Here is a 19,917-nt window from a genome sequence, read left to right on the forward strand (position 1 = left end):
CCGAATAACAAAAAAAACATGGACAGACAGACAAAAAATCGAAAAAAAATCAAAAACAATAATTTTCAAAATATCTTCAATGTACAGAATGTACAAAGTGTACAGAATTCGTATTATAAGTATAGATTCTAGATGGCGCTGGCGTCCGTTATGCCACGCTAACGTTTGTTGCCACAAATGGTATAAGTAAAATCTCAAATTGCGAATAATTGTGTAGAATTCGACCAGTTTTATTATAAGTATAGATAGATAAATAAAACATATCAATATTTGTAATGATTTGGTTTAATACAACACTAATTAAGTATAATTTACAATGATCATCAATAAATATGTCACAGAGTCCACCCAAGTAAGGGCGACCAGATGGATAACACAAACTTTAACACCAACATAATTGTATTATTTGTAAAATAAAAACGTTTTTTATACTCCTTCCATTAATTTCCTTTCTATATTATTCATCAATCTATCAGAATTATTTCTTGATAATTATGATTATAGTGTTATCGATATCGATGTAAATTTTCTTTCATTGGGACATCACTAGATCTTTCTGTTAATAAAGAAATAAAATATTGAAAGGAGTATATTATCTGTATATAAAGCTTATTGTACTCTTTTACGGAATATCGTGTTTTTCTTGTGTTTTCATGCATATCAGGGTAAATGGACCTTACGCTAGCCACAAACGGTCAATTATTTTCACGTTTCTGTAGCACCCACGACTATAATTGATCGTGTGTTGGTCACTGCGTACATGAATTGTACAGTATGCGGAGTGGGAACTGCCGTTTGCTTTTCAGAAACGTGAGAATAATTGACCGTCAATGGCGACCTTAAAATGCCTTAAATCTTAATCTCAATATCAGAAGTATTGAAATAATTATTACCAATGTCTTGCAGCTACCGAACCAGTAGTAAACAGTCATCCTTGACGTTTCAAAAGCGCTTGTAGACAAAACTTGCTTCTACAGAAAAAAAAATAACAAAACAGTGTAGGTAGTTTACAAACAAATACAAACGAACTTACTTGCGCATTTATAATATAAAATGTGCAAACATAATTATTTAAGCTTATTTCATCATTAACAACCTATATTCGGCTTACTGCTGAGCACGAGTCTCCTCCACGAGTCCACCACTCTGGCTAAATGCGAATTGGCAGATTTCACACACATAGAGAATTAAGAAAATTCTCAGGTATGCAGATTTCCTCTCGATGTTTTTCCTTTACCGTTTGAGACACTCACATTAACTTGATATGCCTAGTGCCTTGCCTTGTGGATATAACCTCTGCCTTCGATTTCGACCTTTGAAAAAACACCTTTTTTGGATGAAAGGTATATTAAACTTACATTTTTTTGTGTTCCCAGAATAATGTGTGCACTAAACTAACTAACGCAAAACGTGTCTGAGTCTGTTTTTTTGTGTTATGTTATCATAAGTTTCTATGAACGGGATGAGTTGTTTTAATACAAAAAATATTTCAGAGAAAGACTCCTACGATAGATTGGTTATAATCCGAATATTTCAGCAGTTTTGCACAAAAATCACCTGTATACTATGTGCGCTGTAGCATTGTGCAGGTGACAGTTGCCTTTTAAAGTTTGTAATACTTACGTACTATTATCGTAAATCGCGGCAAACTTACAAGAGTAATACGAACTGTCACCCGCACCATGCTATAGCGCCCGAACTGTAGTATCGTTTTTTTATTAACAAAAAAAAATAATTTTACCAATTAAGAGTATCAATAAGCTAAATATAAGTTAAGTATGTAAAAATCTAATTTGTGTTTAAACCAAATGCAATTCAAAAGTGTTTCCAAAAAATATTTATGAACGAAAAGTTATTTTTGATAACAATGTGTATTAAGTACGATCCAGTACATCGGCATAAGATAATCATAATAAAACGAAAACATTCGCTGAGATTTGCTTCTATACAAACTTGGCTTGTTCCTCAAAAAAAAGATATAATAAAAATAAAATTATATATTTTACACAAAATGAAAAAAAAAATATTTTGTACACACCATTGTACATTCGCTTCGCTTAAAAATATTGGAACTGTCACTTACTGGAAAATGTGCAACATATTATTCCTACAAATATTTTAAATGCTTTGAATATATCCATCAAAGTTACAGATTTATTTATTTTCTATAAATACATAGTTGTGATATGGTATTTTCCACCCTTTCATTAATTATTATTTAATAATTATTCGGAATTACACGATCAAATTCTATTGACGATTATTATTATTTTTAATAAATGCTTACAAGAATATTATGAAACACTAAAAAATTCTGAACGAATTCATAATATTATTTTCATATAATATTATTATAAAAACAAAAACAATTCTCAGAATCGGTTATCTATTACAGTGAAAATTTTACTACTATTTTTTTTTTCGTCTAATTTTCCTACAACATGAACGATTTAATATATGCATCATTTATATTATACGTGAACGTTACATAAGCCTAGAATTTAAATTTCTTAAACAATTTACATTTGACAATCGTGATAAATATATATAAGTATATATACAGACTAAAACAATTCCATTGAATCACAATCAAGCAAAAGTGCCTCCCTATGGCACGCCATGTGAAAATGTCTTAAACAAAAATAAAACAATAAAAAAAATAACTAATCAGATCATACATAAATCAATTCCGTATACTTTAGTACTTAATTATTAAAAGCAACTCTGGTCGGTAAAAAAAATCTTGAGATCTTTGCAAATTTTGTGTCCTTGTCAGATTTTAAGTAGATTTTAGGAAATGTCGATAAAAACATAACAACACTAAACCGAAACATGAAATAACTAACAAGGAATGGATTTTGAACCAAAACGCTATGCGTGTTTAGAATTTTATGTACCATATTTATCCTACGACAGACCAATAACACTACTTATTGTTCTTATTTCTTTATTACAAATAATGATTATATAATTTTTAAATATTGATATGGACCTTTTAAGGTTGTCTATCGTTGACTTGTCCGATTATTCATCCAACTTTTAACCTAACACTTACACTAAGATAACTTCTAACAATTCGAAATATTTAACTATAGCTATGTATTTACCTTAAATACAGGAAATTAAACAATCATAAAAAATAGAACTTTAAACCTATAATACTTCAAATGTCCCGTTAAAACCGGGCAAATTATAAAAATAAAACTGAAAAAAATAAGAAAAAATATTTGGTTACTCCTAAATCGATCCATTTATATTTTAATTATAAAAATCCAACAGTGAACACATCAAAACACCGTTCTCAAACACGAAATAGATCTAAACCCGTAAATATAAATCGTATTACATACTGTGATATTATATGCTACACTACTCTAAAGAATACGCGAAAAATGTCCATGTTACAATTACCACATAATCACTTCGTATTGCTATAAATTCAGTTCATAATTTCACATCTGTAATGTTCAGAATTCCGATCGATTCTGACAACGATCGCACATAAATTCAAATAATTCGTTGATTATATTTTAATTCTCATTTTGCTAAATTGCAATTCTACAAATTATCATCATCAACACTTATTCAGCCTCTTGTTTGACCTTCGTATTTCATTGATAGCTGTCATCAGCCAAGTCTTCTACTGTGTATGAAAGCGTTTGCGAAGTCTTGACTTTATTTCTCAGATCTCTGTTCATTGAGAGACAGGTTCTCGGCTTCGTCCTTGATGTGGGATATGGAAGCGCGGTATCTGTCCTCGGAACGTGGATAGTCATCGTATGGACTAGTTTCACTGGAGCGATTGCTCGACGATTCTTTAGTGGAGCTTTGATAATCTGTGAAAATTATTTAATCTGTTAGTAAAAAAATCAGAACTTTAATTAATTTTGATTCTTATTGTTTCTAGAGTCAACTCTAGAAAAAATAAGAAATGCAAAATGAAAAAGATTTTAAACTTATTTCGTGGTTGTTCATTATGAATATTATTTAAACGGCAACTGGGTCGAAATATCGACATTACAAATCTTGTCTTTTTATCCTGGTATGTACCCGTTTAAATAATATTCATAATAAGAAATGTATCTAGTTTTTGAACTAAATGTGACTCAATCAAGTATTCCGATAGTGTAATTTGGTAACAGAGAAAGTCAAACACTTTTAGCACCTTTGCGTAAGTAACCAAACATTTTAGAATCAAAATAGGTACGGTATACAAATACTGCTATGAAAAATTATGAATTATACAATTCAGAAGTAAAAGTTAAATATTATTAAAACAATGATTTTAGTAGAAAACTATACTGTTGCCTATTATTTTAGCGAGTATCGCAGAACGTATTAGAAGAATAGTATCGTAATGAGTTATTGAGGTTATTTAAATTACCTTTATTGGTATAATCTGAGGCTTGCATCTCATTTTTTAATGCATACAGATTTGGTTTGATGTCCTGCGCGTCGTTCCCACTTAGGTCTTCCGCCTTGACGTCGTGCGAGGAACTGCTGTTGCCGTATCCATTCATCATCGGTGGTCGACTGAAACAGATAAAATATTAATGATAATAACCAACTTAAATATACATAATAACTCAAGATATAAGAAAACATGAAAAACTAATCGAAACAAATCAAATAGGTAGTAGTATAGGCAAGATAAAACGAACTTCCGTAACTAAAAATGATCTACACATTTTTATGTTTGTGCACTCAAGAAACTTCTAGGTGAACCAAAATTTTGTAATTTGTGTCAAGAAAAATTATTCTTTAAACTAAACTCCAGCTAGGTAAGTAGTCCATCAAATTAAGTGCATGAACTTTTTAAAATCGTCAAGCGTTTATTGATTGTTTACTTAGCAGTATATTATAAGTATTTTTACCCATAATCATCATGAGCAGATGGATAATCGTCACTTTGCATCATGTGGTCATCTCCGGACATGTACGATAGATTGCATTCTTCCATCATACCCTGAAAATTCAAAAAATCTAATTAGACTAAATCAGAAACATAGAGTTTAATCGTTTTTTTTTTATTTTTTACTTTGTTGGTCACGACAGACGTTATGCCCAAGTCAACGATATCTAAAACGTGTCAATCATGTATGTACCAAATCATTTAATGAGTACTAGAAAACCTTTACCTGAAGATTTCGTTTAAGAGCTTCGGAGTAACCATGAGGGCTTGTCATCATTGGTGGACTCTGTGCTCCCATGAACCTGTACATTTGATACAAATATTTGTTAAAATCATGAATTGTAACAACAATGAAAAAAATAATTGTGTAAAAATCATAATTCTAAATTATTTTTTACTGATTTATGTAAAATTAATTTTTTTGCTTTACAAAGAAATTCTTCTTAACTTAAAATAATAAACCAAAAATAAATAAAAATTAAAATCATACCGCGGCCATCCCAGACCTCTTCAAATTTTAAACCACTATAAAATAGACAGTATAATTCTGTACATGTGTATAATTTGTAAAGTGTTTAATTTGGAATGAATAAATGACCAATTCGTCTGTACAATGTGATACATGTTAGTGTCAATAATTGGCAAGTGTAATGTAAAAGTGAAAAAGATAATAATAAATAGAAAAAAATATAGAAAAAAGGCAAGCTTATAGTAATAAAATATATTAGAAAAATCTAAAACTAGCATGCGACGAAAATGCAACGTGCAAAAGCCTTTCAAGCGAAACACTTACCTGAGATAATAAGGAACCATGCAATAAAAGAGGGGAATATTCAAAGATGTCTTTAAAGATCTCATTATCTTACTTGGGTATCCAACGACGATCCTTCTTTACAGTTCATTATAAATGCAATATACATGCACATTGATACGATATTCAATCAAATAAACATGGTCAATAAACAATAGATTAATGTAACGCTTTCTGACAATTACGTATAAATCAAAAATATAACCAGTGGTAGGTACAATAGCAACATATTATGATTAAAGCTAATAATAATTATATAAGTTATATTAAGACGTGATGTTAAAATCTATTTGCAAAACAATGAAGTTCTAGCTTTGCAATCTAATTCTATTTATGTTTTATGTGTTGATATATCTAAATTGTCTAGGCACGTTCATATATGGTTAACTGCACTTGTAGCCAAAAAATAAAGATTACAATCATGGTTTCGTTAAATAAACTACAAATGTAGCAAACGAAAGTATGATATATGAACACACAAAATAATTATACTATATAACTTTGGAATAAACATGTGGTTCTAGTAACAAACTAACATGACATATTGATAGTATCTAAGCTTACACAGTGATACACGTTATGGTCAGAAACATCGATCTAAATAATTCAAACCAAAAATCATCACTGCGCATGATCATTTCCGATTTACTCCGAATAATTTCACAAACAAGAAAACGCTAAATCTGGACGCGATCGTCCAACGATTCACACCAGAAATTTGGACGTAGTACTTTGTAACTCATTTAGTTAACGCAAATTTTTAACAGATTAGATTTTACTATCACTTTATATGATACCGAAATTATTATAAAGATATAGTTGTTTTAGACTATTTGTTATTCAGCATAGTTAGTAATTTAAATGTTACTTGTCAATTTATACTCTAGTTCCTGAAAATCTGTAAAATCAATGAAATCTGTAAATATTAGTGTTTTTCTGAAATTACTTTCAATATCGTGAATGATTTCTCCGTGATAAGTATTGATACGACAAATGTTTTAAATCTTCAAATCTGTTAGTAACGAATATTCGGGACACTTAAATTTCGGGAAATAAGCACATAATTTTGCTATATTGCATTTAAAAAGTGATCAGTTTTTCAGAAACTGAGTTAGAATCCAAATGTTGTACGTTGCCAATGCTGAATGACAAATTATGTAAGCTTCTGTCTACTTTTGGATTCGTTGGACGTTCGCAACTTCTGATGCGCTGCGCCCTTACTGTGGAGGAGCGGCGTTAGGTCCAGGCGACGGTTCATACTTTCTGGGCCGGCCGCGGCTGAGGTGCCGTCTCTTCACGAACTCCGCGTCATCCACCATCCAGAATGAACCGAAGTCATCTTCATAGCGCACGAAACATTTGTGCAGGGACAGGTTGGTCCGGATCGCATTCTATAATTCATCTCTTTTTAGCACATACAAAAGAAAATCCAGTTATTTCCTCTGAAAGACCATATTTTTAAAATTAATTTTGTAATGGGCTCCAATCGTTTAAAAAGATGATTTTTTAAAAATGTCTGTGAGACTTCGATGGGAGCACATTAAGATCGTCGTGGAAGTTGGTGTAAAGGCATGCAGGTACGGCCCAAGAAGAGAGACCCCAGGACGGGAACCAGTGAGAGGAGCCAGGTTAATAGGCAAGCGAGAAAAATGTTATGTTGCGCTGAAACCCACGAACACACAACGAACCCTAAATACAGATTACAAACACATTTGTAACGCCACAAACAAATTTGTATTTGCAACGTCACTTACAAATAAATTCAAAATCCACTACACAAATAATTACAAATTCAAAATCTGAAACGAGAAAAACGTTTATGTACACGATAAGAGTTAAGTACATAACTAGGTTAGATAGAAAATATTTAAGAAGAGATTAATTTGTATAGTGTTTATATGCATGAGTAAGTGTAAAATTGCTATTATAAAACTTACACAAGATGTGCTTGTGTAATTGTCATAATAAAAAATATAATTTTATTGTAGCTGACTTTAAAATTTAATTAAATTTTTAAAAATCAAGTAAAATGTGTTTAATTATTATTTGGAATCCTGTATAGATTTTTCAAATTCTTAAAAAATGCATGTTTATGAAACCAACGGGCAAGGATCGAATCCAAAAGCTCGTATTTTAGTCTGACCTCTAAGCATTGGAGCTAATGGGACTTTTATGAGACTTACTATACTAGTAGATATAAAAAAGTAAAGTTTACAAAGTATAGTCAGATGTAGATTGTCTGTGCAAGATCAAATACTGGTAGTGATAAATAAAATTACCAAAGATTTTGTGAAGTCTATGTACTTAGGTAGAGTGTAATAACAATGCAAGTGTAATGTGGGACGAGCAAATATTTTGTTTAGTGTCCTATCAAAGTGCAATGCTGTTGAAGAGCTGCTCAGTGTTTTAGGAAAGTGATAAAATTCAAGTGAAGTGTATCCCGGAGGTTGGGCACTTGAACTTTGCAAAAAGTAAATTTTGTATCAGTAAAATGTATTGTCATGTAAATGTCGTATAGATCTGTGTATAATATTGTGGAGTTTTCAGTAACAGTCATGAAGTGCCTATGTAAGAGTAATGTAATGAATACAATACAAACTCAAGAACTTGAGATTACAATTACTTATGATTACTCGTTATTCATGAGTATAAAGTGTAGTGTTCTAAGAAAGTGTGAAACTGACAAAATAAAGTGGATACATAGTGAGTGCATTGATTTTCTAACATTGAATTCTGTTTCAAGTAAAATGTATTAATGGAGATAAAAGTCAAGTGGTCTGTAAAAGTATTCAAGATGTAAAATGTGCAATCGAATATATTTCATGAGTAGAGTTTGTAGATACAGTGTAAGATTCGTTGATGTGGTGTGATTTGTTGTTAGGGTAGATCGACTGATGGTGGTTGATAACGACAATAGGTATATTGTGGAGTGTTATATAAAAGTGATGAGCAACCTAAAAAAGTTATTGGTCTGCAAAAGTACTCAATATGTAGTAAATCGTCCAATTGAAAATAGTGTATTAGGAAAGTGATGAACAATTCGAAAAAGTGAAATTGTCTGTAAAAGTAGTCTAGTAAATTGAAGATATTGTCATGTGTAAAAGTATTCTTTAAAAGTGTTTTATACTGATTGATTTAAAAATCCAGTAGTAAGTAACAGATTGATAGTCTGTACTTTTAATGTTTTGGTAATATGGAATCGAAATATAATACGTGTAAATTGTAGATTAAATAGTGAAAGTAATCAGAAAATGTAGTGTTATATAAAAATAGGTAGGATACATTGTAGAGAGTTATTATTAAGAACGTGATGATGCATGAAACAGTGTAACAGACTCTGGTGAATTGACTGGTGATGGTCAGTTCTGACAACAGTTGATATAATGTATATTGCTACAATTCAAAATTGTAGTAAGCATATTGTAGAGTGTCAGATAAAGGTATACTGTAGAGTGTTATATGAAAGTGATGATGCTTGAAACAGTGTAACCGACTCTGGTGGATGGACGGTTCTGACAATAGTTGATACAATGTATATTGTTCAAATTCTAATCTGTAGAAAGTATATTGTCAAGTGTCATATGAATGTGATGATGCTTGAAACAGTGTAACTGTCTCTGGTGGACGGACGGTTCTGACAATAGTTGATACAATGTATATTGTTCAAATTCTAAACTGTAGTCGTCGTCTCGTCTTTGCCGATTCGGCAACAGCGACTGGAGACTCTGTCACATCACACGCGGGCTTCGATCATGCGCCCTCATGTGACTTATGTACCCTATTTTTGCGCGGAATGTCCTGGAGCAAACAGGACAAGTTAGGGTACCGTCCACATAATTATATGAGATATTGGAGGGTGGCTTGGCCTTAAGTTGTTCACGACGATTATCCAGATCCCGCCTCCGCCTATCTTCAAAACCAAAGGTACTCCGCTGAACATAGGACCTCCACTCTGACCGATCTTTTGCTAACATCTCCCAACGAGTAGAATCTATGTTACAGTTAGCCAAATGCCTCTTCTGTACATCCTTATATCTCAAGAACTGTCCACCTTGTTTCCGCTTACCGTTCATGAGCTCCGAGTAGAGTAAGCGCTTGGCTAACCTCTCGTTGGGCATTCTCACTACATGCCCAGACCAGCGCAACTGTCGCCGCATCAGATATGCCTCAATACCACTGACTTGTGCTCGACACAGTACATCAGTGTTTCTAATATGATCGGACCACCTGATGTTTTGAATGTCACGAAGGCACCTGAGATGAAACCTATCCAGCATACGGATGTGCTTGCGATATAACGTCCAAGTCTCAGCAGAGTAGAGAAGATTCGGGACTACGATAGCCATATACACTTTGATTTTTGTGCTCAAATGTAGATCATGTGAGCGAAACACCTTCTCTCGTAATTTACCAAAAGCTGCCGAGGCAGAACAGATTCTACCAGCTATCTCTGCGTCCAAATCACCTTTAGACGTGACAGTACTGCCCAAGTATTTAAATTTGTCAATCTGCTTGAGTCTGGTGCCCTTTAGAAATATATTAGCAGCAGTATCCTGTCCACTCCAGGTGTTCATTGCCATAACTTCAGTTTTAGTAACATTGATTTTTAACCCGAATTTTTCACACGCTTTGTCAAGATTCTCAACAAGCTCTTGCAGGCCAAACATAGTATCCGCCACAAAGCACAAATCATCAGCGTACATGACTTCCGCAATAAGGTCATACGAGACTTTGGAATGGGACTTTAGTCGTCTCAAATTAAACAGGTTACCATCTATACGATATCGAATAGATATACCCTGTGTATTGGTTTTTAAAGCATCAGTGACTACAACGAAAAAGTACAATGCAAAGAGAGTCGGAGCTAGAACACATCCTTGCTTTACACCACAAGTTACTGGAAAACGTTCGGATTCATCTCCTTCGACAAATACACAGCAACTCATGTTGTCGTGTAATAGTCTTAACATTCGTACAAACTTTTCCGTGCAGCCTAGCTTACCTAGTACCACCCACAAAGCCTCGCGAGGCACACTGTCGAAAGCCTTTTCAAGATCAACAAAACATAGAAACAAAGGTTGATACTGCTCTCGGCTCTTTTCTTGTAGCTGGCGTACTGAGAAAATTGCCTCACAGGTGCCTCGTTTAGTACGAAACCCAAATTGGGACTCGGGGAGTATCCTTTCTGAAATTCCTACAAGGCGATTTAAGAGGATGCGAGCAAAGATCTTACTAGGTGCTGACAGAAGTGATATACCTCTATATGAGTTACAGTCTGCACGGTTACCTTTGTTTTTATACAACGCACATATTTTTGAGACAAGAAAATCATCAGGTACTTGCTCTTTATCCCACATATGGCAGCAAAGCTCCCAGATTGTAAAGTGTAACTCATCTCCTCCGTATTTAAGTAGTTCGCCGGGAATTCCATCAATACCAACAGCTTTATTGTTCTTCTGCTGCGCAATAGCAGTAGCTACCTCACTGAGTGTAAGTGTATCATCAAGGGACGTATCTTTAGGCTGTTCAGGTAGTGACCTTATGTAGCTAAGGTCGGCCAATCGATCTACATTCAGCAGTTCATCAAAATGTTGAGCCCAGCGTTTAAGCACATCTTCTTTACTCGCTAATAAATTTCCATCCAAGGACTTTATTGGAGCTTTTGATTGATGCTGGAAACCAACTAGATTTTGCACTTCGGCAAAGAAGGCACCTAGTTGATTGGTGTCACATAACCACTGTATATTTTGCGCCTTCTCTAGCCACCACCTGTTTTTTAAATTCCGCGTTAGCTTGCGTAACTCAAGTGAGCTACTTTTAATTTGATCTTTAATTGAAGGTGCATCATGTTGCCGTAAGAGATTTCGATGATTGGCTATTAAGTTCGAGATCGTCAGGTCATTTTCGTCAAACCAATCTTTATGCTTCTTAGTTTTTGTACCTAATATCCCTGATCCAACAGCACGTATGGTAGATGTCAAAGTATTCCAATTAGATTTTAACTCTCCATTTTTACAATCAATATTATGAACAGATTGATTAAGAGCTTGTATGTAATTCTCCCGTACATCTGGACACTGAAACTGTAGTAAGTATATTGTGAAGGGTATATGAAAGTGATAATGCTTGAAACAGTGTAACCGAATCTGGTGGAGAGACGGTTCTGACAATAGTTGATACAATGTATATTGTTCAATTTTTAAACTGTAGTAAGTATATTGTCAAGTGTTATATGAAAGTGGTGATGCTTGGAACAGTATAACTGACTCTGGTGGATAGACTGGTGATGGTCTGTCCTGAAAATAGTTGATAATATTCTGTTGCTAAAATTCAAAACAGTAGTTAGTATATTGTGGAGTGTTATATAAAGGTGTATTGTACAGTGTTTTATAATGGTATAAAGTGGAGTGTTATATGAAAATGATGATGCTTGAAACAGTGTAACCGACTCTGGTGGATGGACTAGTGACGGTCGGTTGTGAAAATAGTTAATATTCTGTTTATTACTAAAATTCAATACAGTAGTAAGTGTATTGTGGAGTGTTATATAAAGGTATATTGTACAGTGTTATATAATGGTATATTGTGGAATGTTATATGAAAGTGATGATGCTTGAAACAGTGTAACCGTCTCTGGTGGATGGACTGGTGACGGTCAGTTGTGAAAATAGTTAATATTCTGTTTATTACTAAAATTCAAAACAGTAGTAAGTGTATTGTGGAGTGTTATATAAAGGTATATTGTACAGTGTTATATAATGGTATATTGTGGAATGTTATATGAAAATGATGATGCTTGAAACAGTGTAACCGACTCTGGTGGATGGACTTGTGACGGTCAGTTGTGAAAATAGTTAATATTCTGTTTATTACTTGAATTCAAAACTGTAGAGTATATTGTGGAGTGCTATATTAAGGTATATTGTTGAGTGTTATACAATGGTATATTGTGGAACGTTATATGAAAATGATGATGCTTGAAACAGTGTAACCGACTCTGGTGGATCGTGGTGTTTATTACTTGAATTCAAAACTGTAGAAAGTGTATTGTGGAGTGTTATATAAAGGTATATTGTACAGTGTTATACAATGGTATATTGTGGAGTGTTATATGAAAGTGATGAATCTAAAAAAAGTGAAGTGGTCTGCGAAGGTCGGGTCATCTGTACCCGGCGTGCATCTGTGGCGGCGGCGCGTGCGCGGCTCTCTGCGGCCGCCGCTTGTAGAACTCCACCTCGTCCACGGTCCAAACGGCCCCTTTGACATTCTCGACGCGCATGAAGCACTTGTGCAGCGACAGGTTGTGTCGCACCGCGTTCTGTTTGCACTTGGCTACTTGTTATATGTTCTCGACTCATGTGCGCCATATTTTACACATAGTACACTTTTGTGAAGTGAATTTCCTTTCATTGCATTCAATTTCAGAACGTTCTCTAAATGATTTTATATATTTTTTTTTTATTCTTTACAAGTAAGCCCTTGACTACAATCTCACCTGATGGTAAGTGATGATTCAGTCTAAGATGGAAGCGGGCTAACTTGTTAGGAGGAGGATGAAAATCCACACCCCTTTCGGTTTCTACACGGCATTGTACCGGAACGCTAAATCGCTTTGGTGGTAACTAGCCACGGCCGAAACCTCCCACCAGCAGACCTGGACAAATTAAGAAAACCTCAATCTGCCCAGCCGGGGAACGAACCTAGGACCTCCGTTTTGTAAATCCACCGCGCATACCACTGCGCCACGGAGGCCGTCAAAATAAATTACTTTCATAAGTGAAGTTACTTATATCAATCAAACTTGATTTATTTCAATTAGGCTTAGTTTACAACGTCAATTTTGACAATTTGTAAAGACTACCGTTCGTTTTCTGTTACGTTCTATAAAAGTGAACAAACACTTTTTCAGATACAGCAAAGAAAATTCACTTCTAGTATTTTTTTTTTTCATAAAGAATAATAAGAAACAAGACAAAGCGTTTTATTTATTTGACAGCAGTGAGTGCAGATTTTTTTGCCGCATCGCTATGAACATTTTTTATGTTCTAATTTGATTAAATAATCATCTAAATTACATTTCAGTTCATAATAGAATGAATGCTCTATACAAACATTTATTTTATGCATGCTTGGTGAATAGCGATAAAATTATTGTATTCATTTTTATAGTGACTTAAGAATCTATGATTTTATTCACAAGTATTTTAGAGCATTCTTTATTAGACTATTATTTTTTTTAATTTAACACTTTTTTTAAAGCCCTGATGACGAGATGTTATTGATCATTGTGCCTTTGCTCATCACGTCACCAGAAAAAAGAAACAACTGTTTGACAAATATAAAAAAAATATACAGTTTTATCAGTACCACGTATGGTTTTGATTTTTTAGCAAAAAAAAAAAAATAACTAACTCAAAATACTGGTGCTAACACTAACTACAGTTTACCTTATAACTCGACTGCAGCGATGTACAATTTATTTTTAAAAGTTTTAGTAACATCCTCAAATTTACTCATTTTCAATTTTTCAAAAGTGAAACCTCTTTTGTTTTATAGGGAATAGGTATTAGAAAAAAAATCTATACTACAGCCTGTCTTGATGAATACTGTTTACCAACAAAGAAATTAGAAATGAAGGTAGAAAACATGTCATTTCATAACTTATTTATTTTACATTATGTATGGTTTGTTTATAAAATATATTACCCATATCTAATTGTTCTAAGCTTATTAATCAAATTTTTTTTTATTAATTTAAGAACAAGTTAATTATTAAAATCATTAGGCGTGAAATGACTAGTGATTTTTAATTTGTTTGTTTGTAAACAGTACTCATCAAGAAAGGCTGTAGTATATTAAGTAAATAAAATATAAAAGAAAAGTGTGATCAAGAACCAAATAGAAATATTTTCTGATGTGTATATTTTAAATACCATCAATCAATGACTCCAATTAAAAGAGTAAATGATAAAAATGAAATATAACTAATAAATAGCGTAGTAACTAAGAACTGTGATTTGACAAAAGTGAATGATTTTTAAGATATAATGTTTTGTCATGGTACGGTGATAAGAGTCGTTAACGAATTTAACATTATCACCCTAGGTTCGAAAACCCGCATTGGTACAGTATGGTTTGAACTACATATCTTTTCTGTTAGAAGGAGGCAAGCCTAGTCCTGTATTGGGCCTATAAATATTGAAATAGGACAAAATAAGCTTGTCAGAATTGATACTGATGTCTTGAAATTAAAAAAATGGAAATCCAAAGAGGTTTCACTTGAATTCTATTTATTTGATGGCAAAAGTATATATCTTTCTTTAAAAGATCGCAATATTAAGCATTTATCTTTAATTTGCAATAGTAAATATACACTACAATGAAACTTACCTTCCAAGTGGCAGCGTTACGTCTAAAGTAGCAGAATGTGGACTGGAACCAGTTGTAGATCTCGTTCAGGGTTAGCTGTTTGTCGGGAGATTCTATTATGGCCTGAAACGAACGAATAAAATAAGACTATATTCTAGGTACTCACGGATCCTTGCGTAGTTTCCATTTCTATAAGAATCATCATCATCATTATCAACCAATATTCGGCTCACTGCTCAAGTAAAAAAAATATAGTTTTGACATGTATAATTTTATGTTTATTTCAAATTTAAATTGTATTTCGTAATTAAAACAATTGTATGATTGTGGGTAAGTAATATATATTCAAACAATTATATATATTGTAAAATTTGCGCGCCATTTATATGGCAATACACTATGACTTTATATTTGTATGACTATCTTGTATATTTAAGTGTATTATGGCAAATAAAGTTTATTTCATTTCAAGTCTCCTCTCAGAATGAGAGGGGTTAGGCCAATAGTCCACCACGCTGGTTCAATGCGGATTGGCAGACATTCACATTTTTTAAATTCTCAAGTGTGCAGGTTTACTCACGATGTTTGTCCATCATCGTTTGAGACACGTGATATTTAATTTCTTAAAATGCACACAGCTGAAACGTTGGAGGTGCATACCCTGGACCGGATTCGAACCCACACCCTCCGGAGTCGGAGACAGAGGTCATATCCACTGGGCTAACACTATTCAGTAGGAATACGGAAATATATATTTTTTTTATTCTTCACAAGTTAGCCCTTGACTACAATCTCACCTGATGGTAAGTGATGATGCAGTCTCAGATAGAAACGGGCAGTTAGCCCGTTTGGTAGGAGGAGGATTAAAACCCACACCCCTTTCGGTTTCTACACGACATTGTACCGGAACGCTAAATCGCTTGGCGGTACGTCTTTGCCGGTAGGGTGGTAATTAGCCACAGCTGAAGCCTACCACCAGGCAGATAATATAATATAGTCCATGTTACTCGCTGATAAAGATAGTATCCAGAAATCCTACAATACAACAAATAGAGAGAGAGAGAGAGAGAGATAAAGACGAATTTAAAACTAACGCTTCTAATTAAAGTTATTTCAATAACTTAAAACCTTTATATGGATCTAGCGGACGATCTAGTTTTTTACAAATCCCTTGGGAACCATGGATTTTTCCGGGATAAAAAGTAGTCTATGTGTTAATCCAGGCTATAATATATATCTTAATACCAAATTTCAGCTAATTCGGTTTAGTAGTTGAGGCGTGAAAGAGTAACAAACATTCACATCATCAAAATCATCAGTTTTCGCAAATCTCGGGAAACGATGGATTTTTCGGGATAAAAAGTAGCCTATGTGTTCATCCAGAGTAAAATCTATTTCGATTCCATATTTCAGTTCAGTAGTAGCGGCGTTATATAGTAACAAACATCCAAACATCCAAACATACATCCAAACATCCATACAAACTTTCGCGTTTATAATATTAGTAGGATAGGATAGTTCGTCAGTTTTTAACCGACTTCCAAAAAGGAGGAGGTTCTACGTTCGACTGTATGTATTTTTTTTTTATTGAAGAAAACAAGAGTACAAACCTGTCTTATTAGTGATGCGTAGGTGAACGGAGGCCGGACGTCTGCCGTTTTGTAAAACTCACGATTGCGTTGGATTTCTGAAAATGTCAAAACGTTGTATGTGTGAATAAATTCTTTTGTATACTCGTACTCATCCTATATATATAACTTTAGTATCTGAAGAACTTTAAGTGCTTTGGAATATCTTTTGACTTTTTCAAGACTGTAGAATATATTGGTCATAAAAGAATATCTTTTGACTTTTTCTGGACTGTAGAATATATTGGTCATAAAAGAATATTTTTTGACTTTTTCTGGACTGTGGAATATATTGGTCATAAATGAATATTTTTTGACTAATTCTGGACTGTAGAATATATCGTTGGTCATAAAAGAATATTTTTTGACTTTTTCTGGACTGTAGAATATATCGTTGGTCATAAAAGAATATCTTTTGACTTTTTCTGGACTGTAGAATATATTGGTCATAAAAGAATATCTTTTGACTTTTTCTGGACTGTAGAATATATCGTTGGTCATAAAAGAATATCTTTTGACTTTTTCTGGACTGTAGAATATATCGTTGGTCATAAAAGAATATCTTTTGACTTTTTCTAGACCGTAGAATACATCGATGATCATAAAAGAATATCTTTTGACTTTTTCTGGACTGTGGAATATAACGTTGGTCATAAAAGAATATGTTTTGACTTTTTCTAGACTGTAGAATACATTGATGGTCATAAAAGAATATCTTTTGACATTTCTGGACTATAGAATATATCGTTGGTCATAAAAGAATATCTGTTGACTTTTTCTGGTCTGTAGAATATATTGGTCATAAAAGAATATTTTTTGACTTTTTCTGGACTGTAGAATATATCGTTGGTCATAAAAGAATATCTTTTGACTTTTTCTGGACTGTAGAATATATCGTTGGTCATAAAAGAATATCTTTTGACTTTATCTGGACTGTAGAATATATCGTTGGTCATAAAATAATATCTTCTGAATTTTTCTGGGCCGTAGGCTATGTTCATAAAAACCTAAAGTAGACATCAGTTAGTAGAACTAAGTTATATTTATTTACCTTGTTGAACATCTAATCCAGCTCTTTCGAGCATATAAGGCAGACCTTAACAGAAAACATTTTGAAGGCTTTAAATCTCAAGGTACCTAATATAAAAACATTAAAGAAATATTTTTGTTGTAGTTAAATCAATTTTCAGAATTCTACCATAATAACATTTAAGCACAGGACTAACAAACTCAATCTCAGGAATAAATATAAAATCAATATTTGGCGACCACGGGCAAAAACCTATGAAAATAAAAACATATTATGTGAGGGTGCTCAGTTACATAACAATTTGACAAACTCCATTAAGGCATTCAAGAAATCGATTAAATCCTACATCCTCACAAACTTAGACAAAATTTTGAAAAAACAAAAATGACGATATGTTAACTCTAAGTTAAGTGAACAGTACATTCTTTTTTTAGAAATAAATGTCTTTAAACCGAATTGTTTCTTCCTCGAAAAGAAAAAAAAAGTATGAAAAATTTTTGATAAACCAAAACTAAACGAATATATAATATATTATGTAATACATATGTAAATTTTAATATTATATTTACGTATATATTATATTATATTTATTTAATTATTTATATATATCATCATATCATCATCATCATATCAGCCGATGGACGTCCACTGCAGAACATAGGCCTTTTGTAGGGACTTCCAAACATCACGATACTGAGCCGCCTGCATCCAGCGAATCCCTGCGACTCGCTTGATGTCGTCAGTCCATCTGGTGGGGGGTCGGCCAACACTGCGCTTACTAGTGCAGGGTCGCCATTACAGCACCTTGCACCACCTTTATATATATAATTACATATATTGTATTGCACCTTCCCGCTCTTTCTTCGCAAGTTCTCTCGTCAGGGGTTGCCTGGTAGAGATTACTTTTAGTAATAAGGCCGCCTTTGCATGCTAAGTTTAATTTATCTTTTGTGCAATAAAGTATTTCTTCTTCTTCTTCTTCTTCTTCTAAACGAAGACGGTTAAATTAATCTTCTACGAGTACATACAGCAATAACACAAACGTATTACTTACCTCCGGCAATCGCTACTCCAGATTTGTCGGAAACTCGGCGCCTCACCGGCCCAGGGGATGCCCCTTCGCTTGGAGCTCCTGTGGAACACAACCTTTGTTAGTAAAATCAACAAGTCATAATACAAAAGGTTACTAACTTATGCTTATTTATACAAATCATGCCCACGTGAAATGTTGCTAAGAATACTTACTAGCTGCTATTCCGCGCTGTACAGCCAGGCTGATCCTTTGCGCAAAAAATGAGCCAGCCTTTCTGTTACCAGTCGAGGCAACTAGCCGCGGTAAAACAATTAACTAGCTAACGCATTTCAGCTTCTATATAGAGACTGCAGGATTATAGGTAATATGCATGATTCGAATTAAGCTAAGAATTTATACTATTAAATTTATCAATTAGGATAGCGTTGAATAGTATAAAATCTTTGAGGCCCTGATATTTTTTTACAACATCTTTCCTTACAATAACATCCTTTTAATTTACTCATTTAGAATTACAAATTTTTAGTTGTTAAAAAGTCTTAAATCTTCGGGAAATTCAATAATAATCAATCGCTATTGGTCGTTTCGAATAACGATGTAGTATTCCACTGTAACTAGTTCACGCAACCAATAGAAAACAATCTTTTGAGATTCGTGATCGTAGTCCACATTCATTTTCTTTTTAATGTATGGATACTTAATGTTAATTTAAGGTTAACTTAAGGTAACTAAGTAAATGGGAAATATTCATGTATTTTTAAAAATATATGGATATTTCCTATGTTCACTCGCTTACCGTGTGGTAGTTTCGCGTGGTGGTTGTCTCTAGCCGCGTGCAGGTGTCTCATCATAGCAGCGAGGCGGTCGCGCTCGCGTCGCAGTTGCAGCTCGAGTTGCGCAACCACTTGCATCTGAACGCGCGCCTGCGCCGCCGACCGGTCGTCGAGAGTGTGCGCGCCTTCTAAATGCCTATACACGATGAGAAACGGTTAATTAAGACTGGTCATTGTCGACCAAGAATTCATCTGGACAAGCGTCTGAGCTGACTGAACGGTTGTTGTGTGCGCGCCTTCTAAATGCCTACACACGATGAGAAATGGTTGATTAAGACTGGTCATTGTCGACCAAGAATGC

General features: G+C 33.7%; 1 protein-coding gene across 3 annotated transcripts in view; it reads right to left on the bottom strand.

Annotated features, from left to right (window-relative positions):
- Positions 1-267: 267 nt before the first annotated feature.
- Positions 268-19,917, bottom strand: part of LOC112048259 (forkhead box protein P1) — a 91,935-nt gene continuing 72,285 nt past the window's right edge. For all 3 annotated transcript variants that reach the window (XM_024085732.2, XM_024085730.2, XM_024085733.2), the window contains 9 exons: positions 19,580-19,752; positions 18,805-18,882; positions 16,703-16,779; positions 15,114-15,215; positions 12,893-13,041; positions 5,139-5,214; positions 4,875-4,966; positions 4,385-4,533; positions 268-3,836 (listed from right to left, as the gene is read on the bottom strand). In XM_024085732.2, coding sequence (XP_023941500.1) covers positions 3,676-3,836; positions 4,385-4,533; positions 4,875-4,966; positions 5,139-5,214; positions 12,893-13,041; positions 15,114-15,215; positions 16,703-16,779; positions 18,805-18,882; positions 19,580-19,752 — 1,057 coding nt within the window. In that variant the 3' untranslated portion in view covers positions 268-3,675. The remainder of the gene's footprint in view (positions 3,837-4,384; positions 4,534-4,874; positions 4,967-5,138; positions 5,215-12,892; positions 13,042-15,113; positions 15,216-16,702; positions 16,780-18,804; positions 18,883-19,579; positions 19,753-19,917) is intronic.

The sequence above is a fragment of the Bicyclus anynana genome, chromosome 25, assembly GCF_947172395.1.
Source record: "Bicyclus anynana chromosome 25, ilBicAnyn1.1, whole genome shotgun sequence".
NCBI classification, from domain to species: Eukaryota; Metazoa; Arthropoda; class Insecta; order Lepidoptera; family Nymphalidae; genus Bicyclus; species Bicyclus anynana.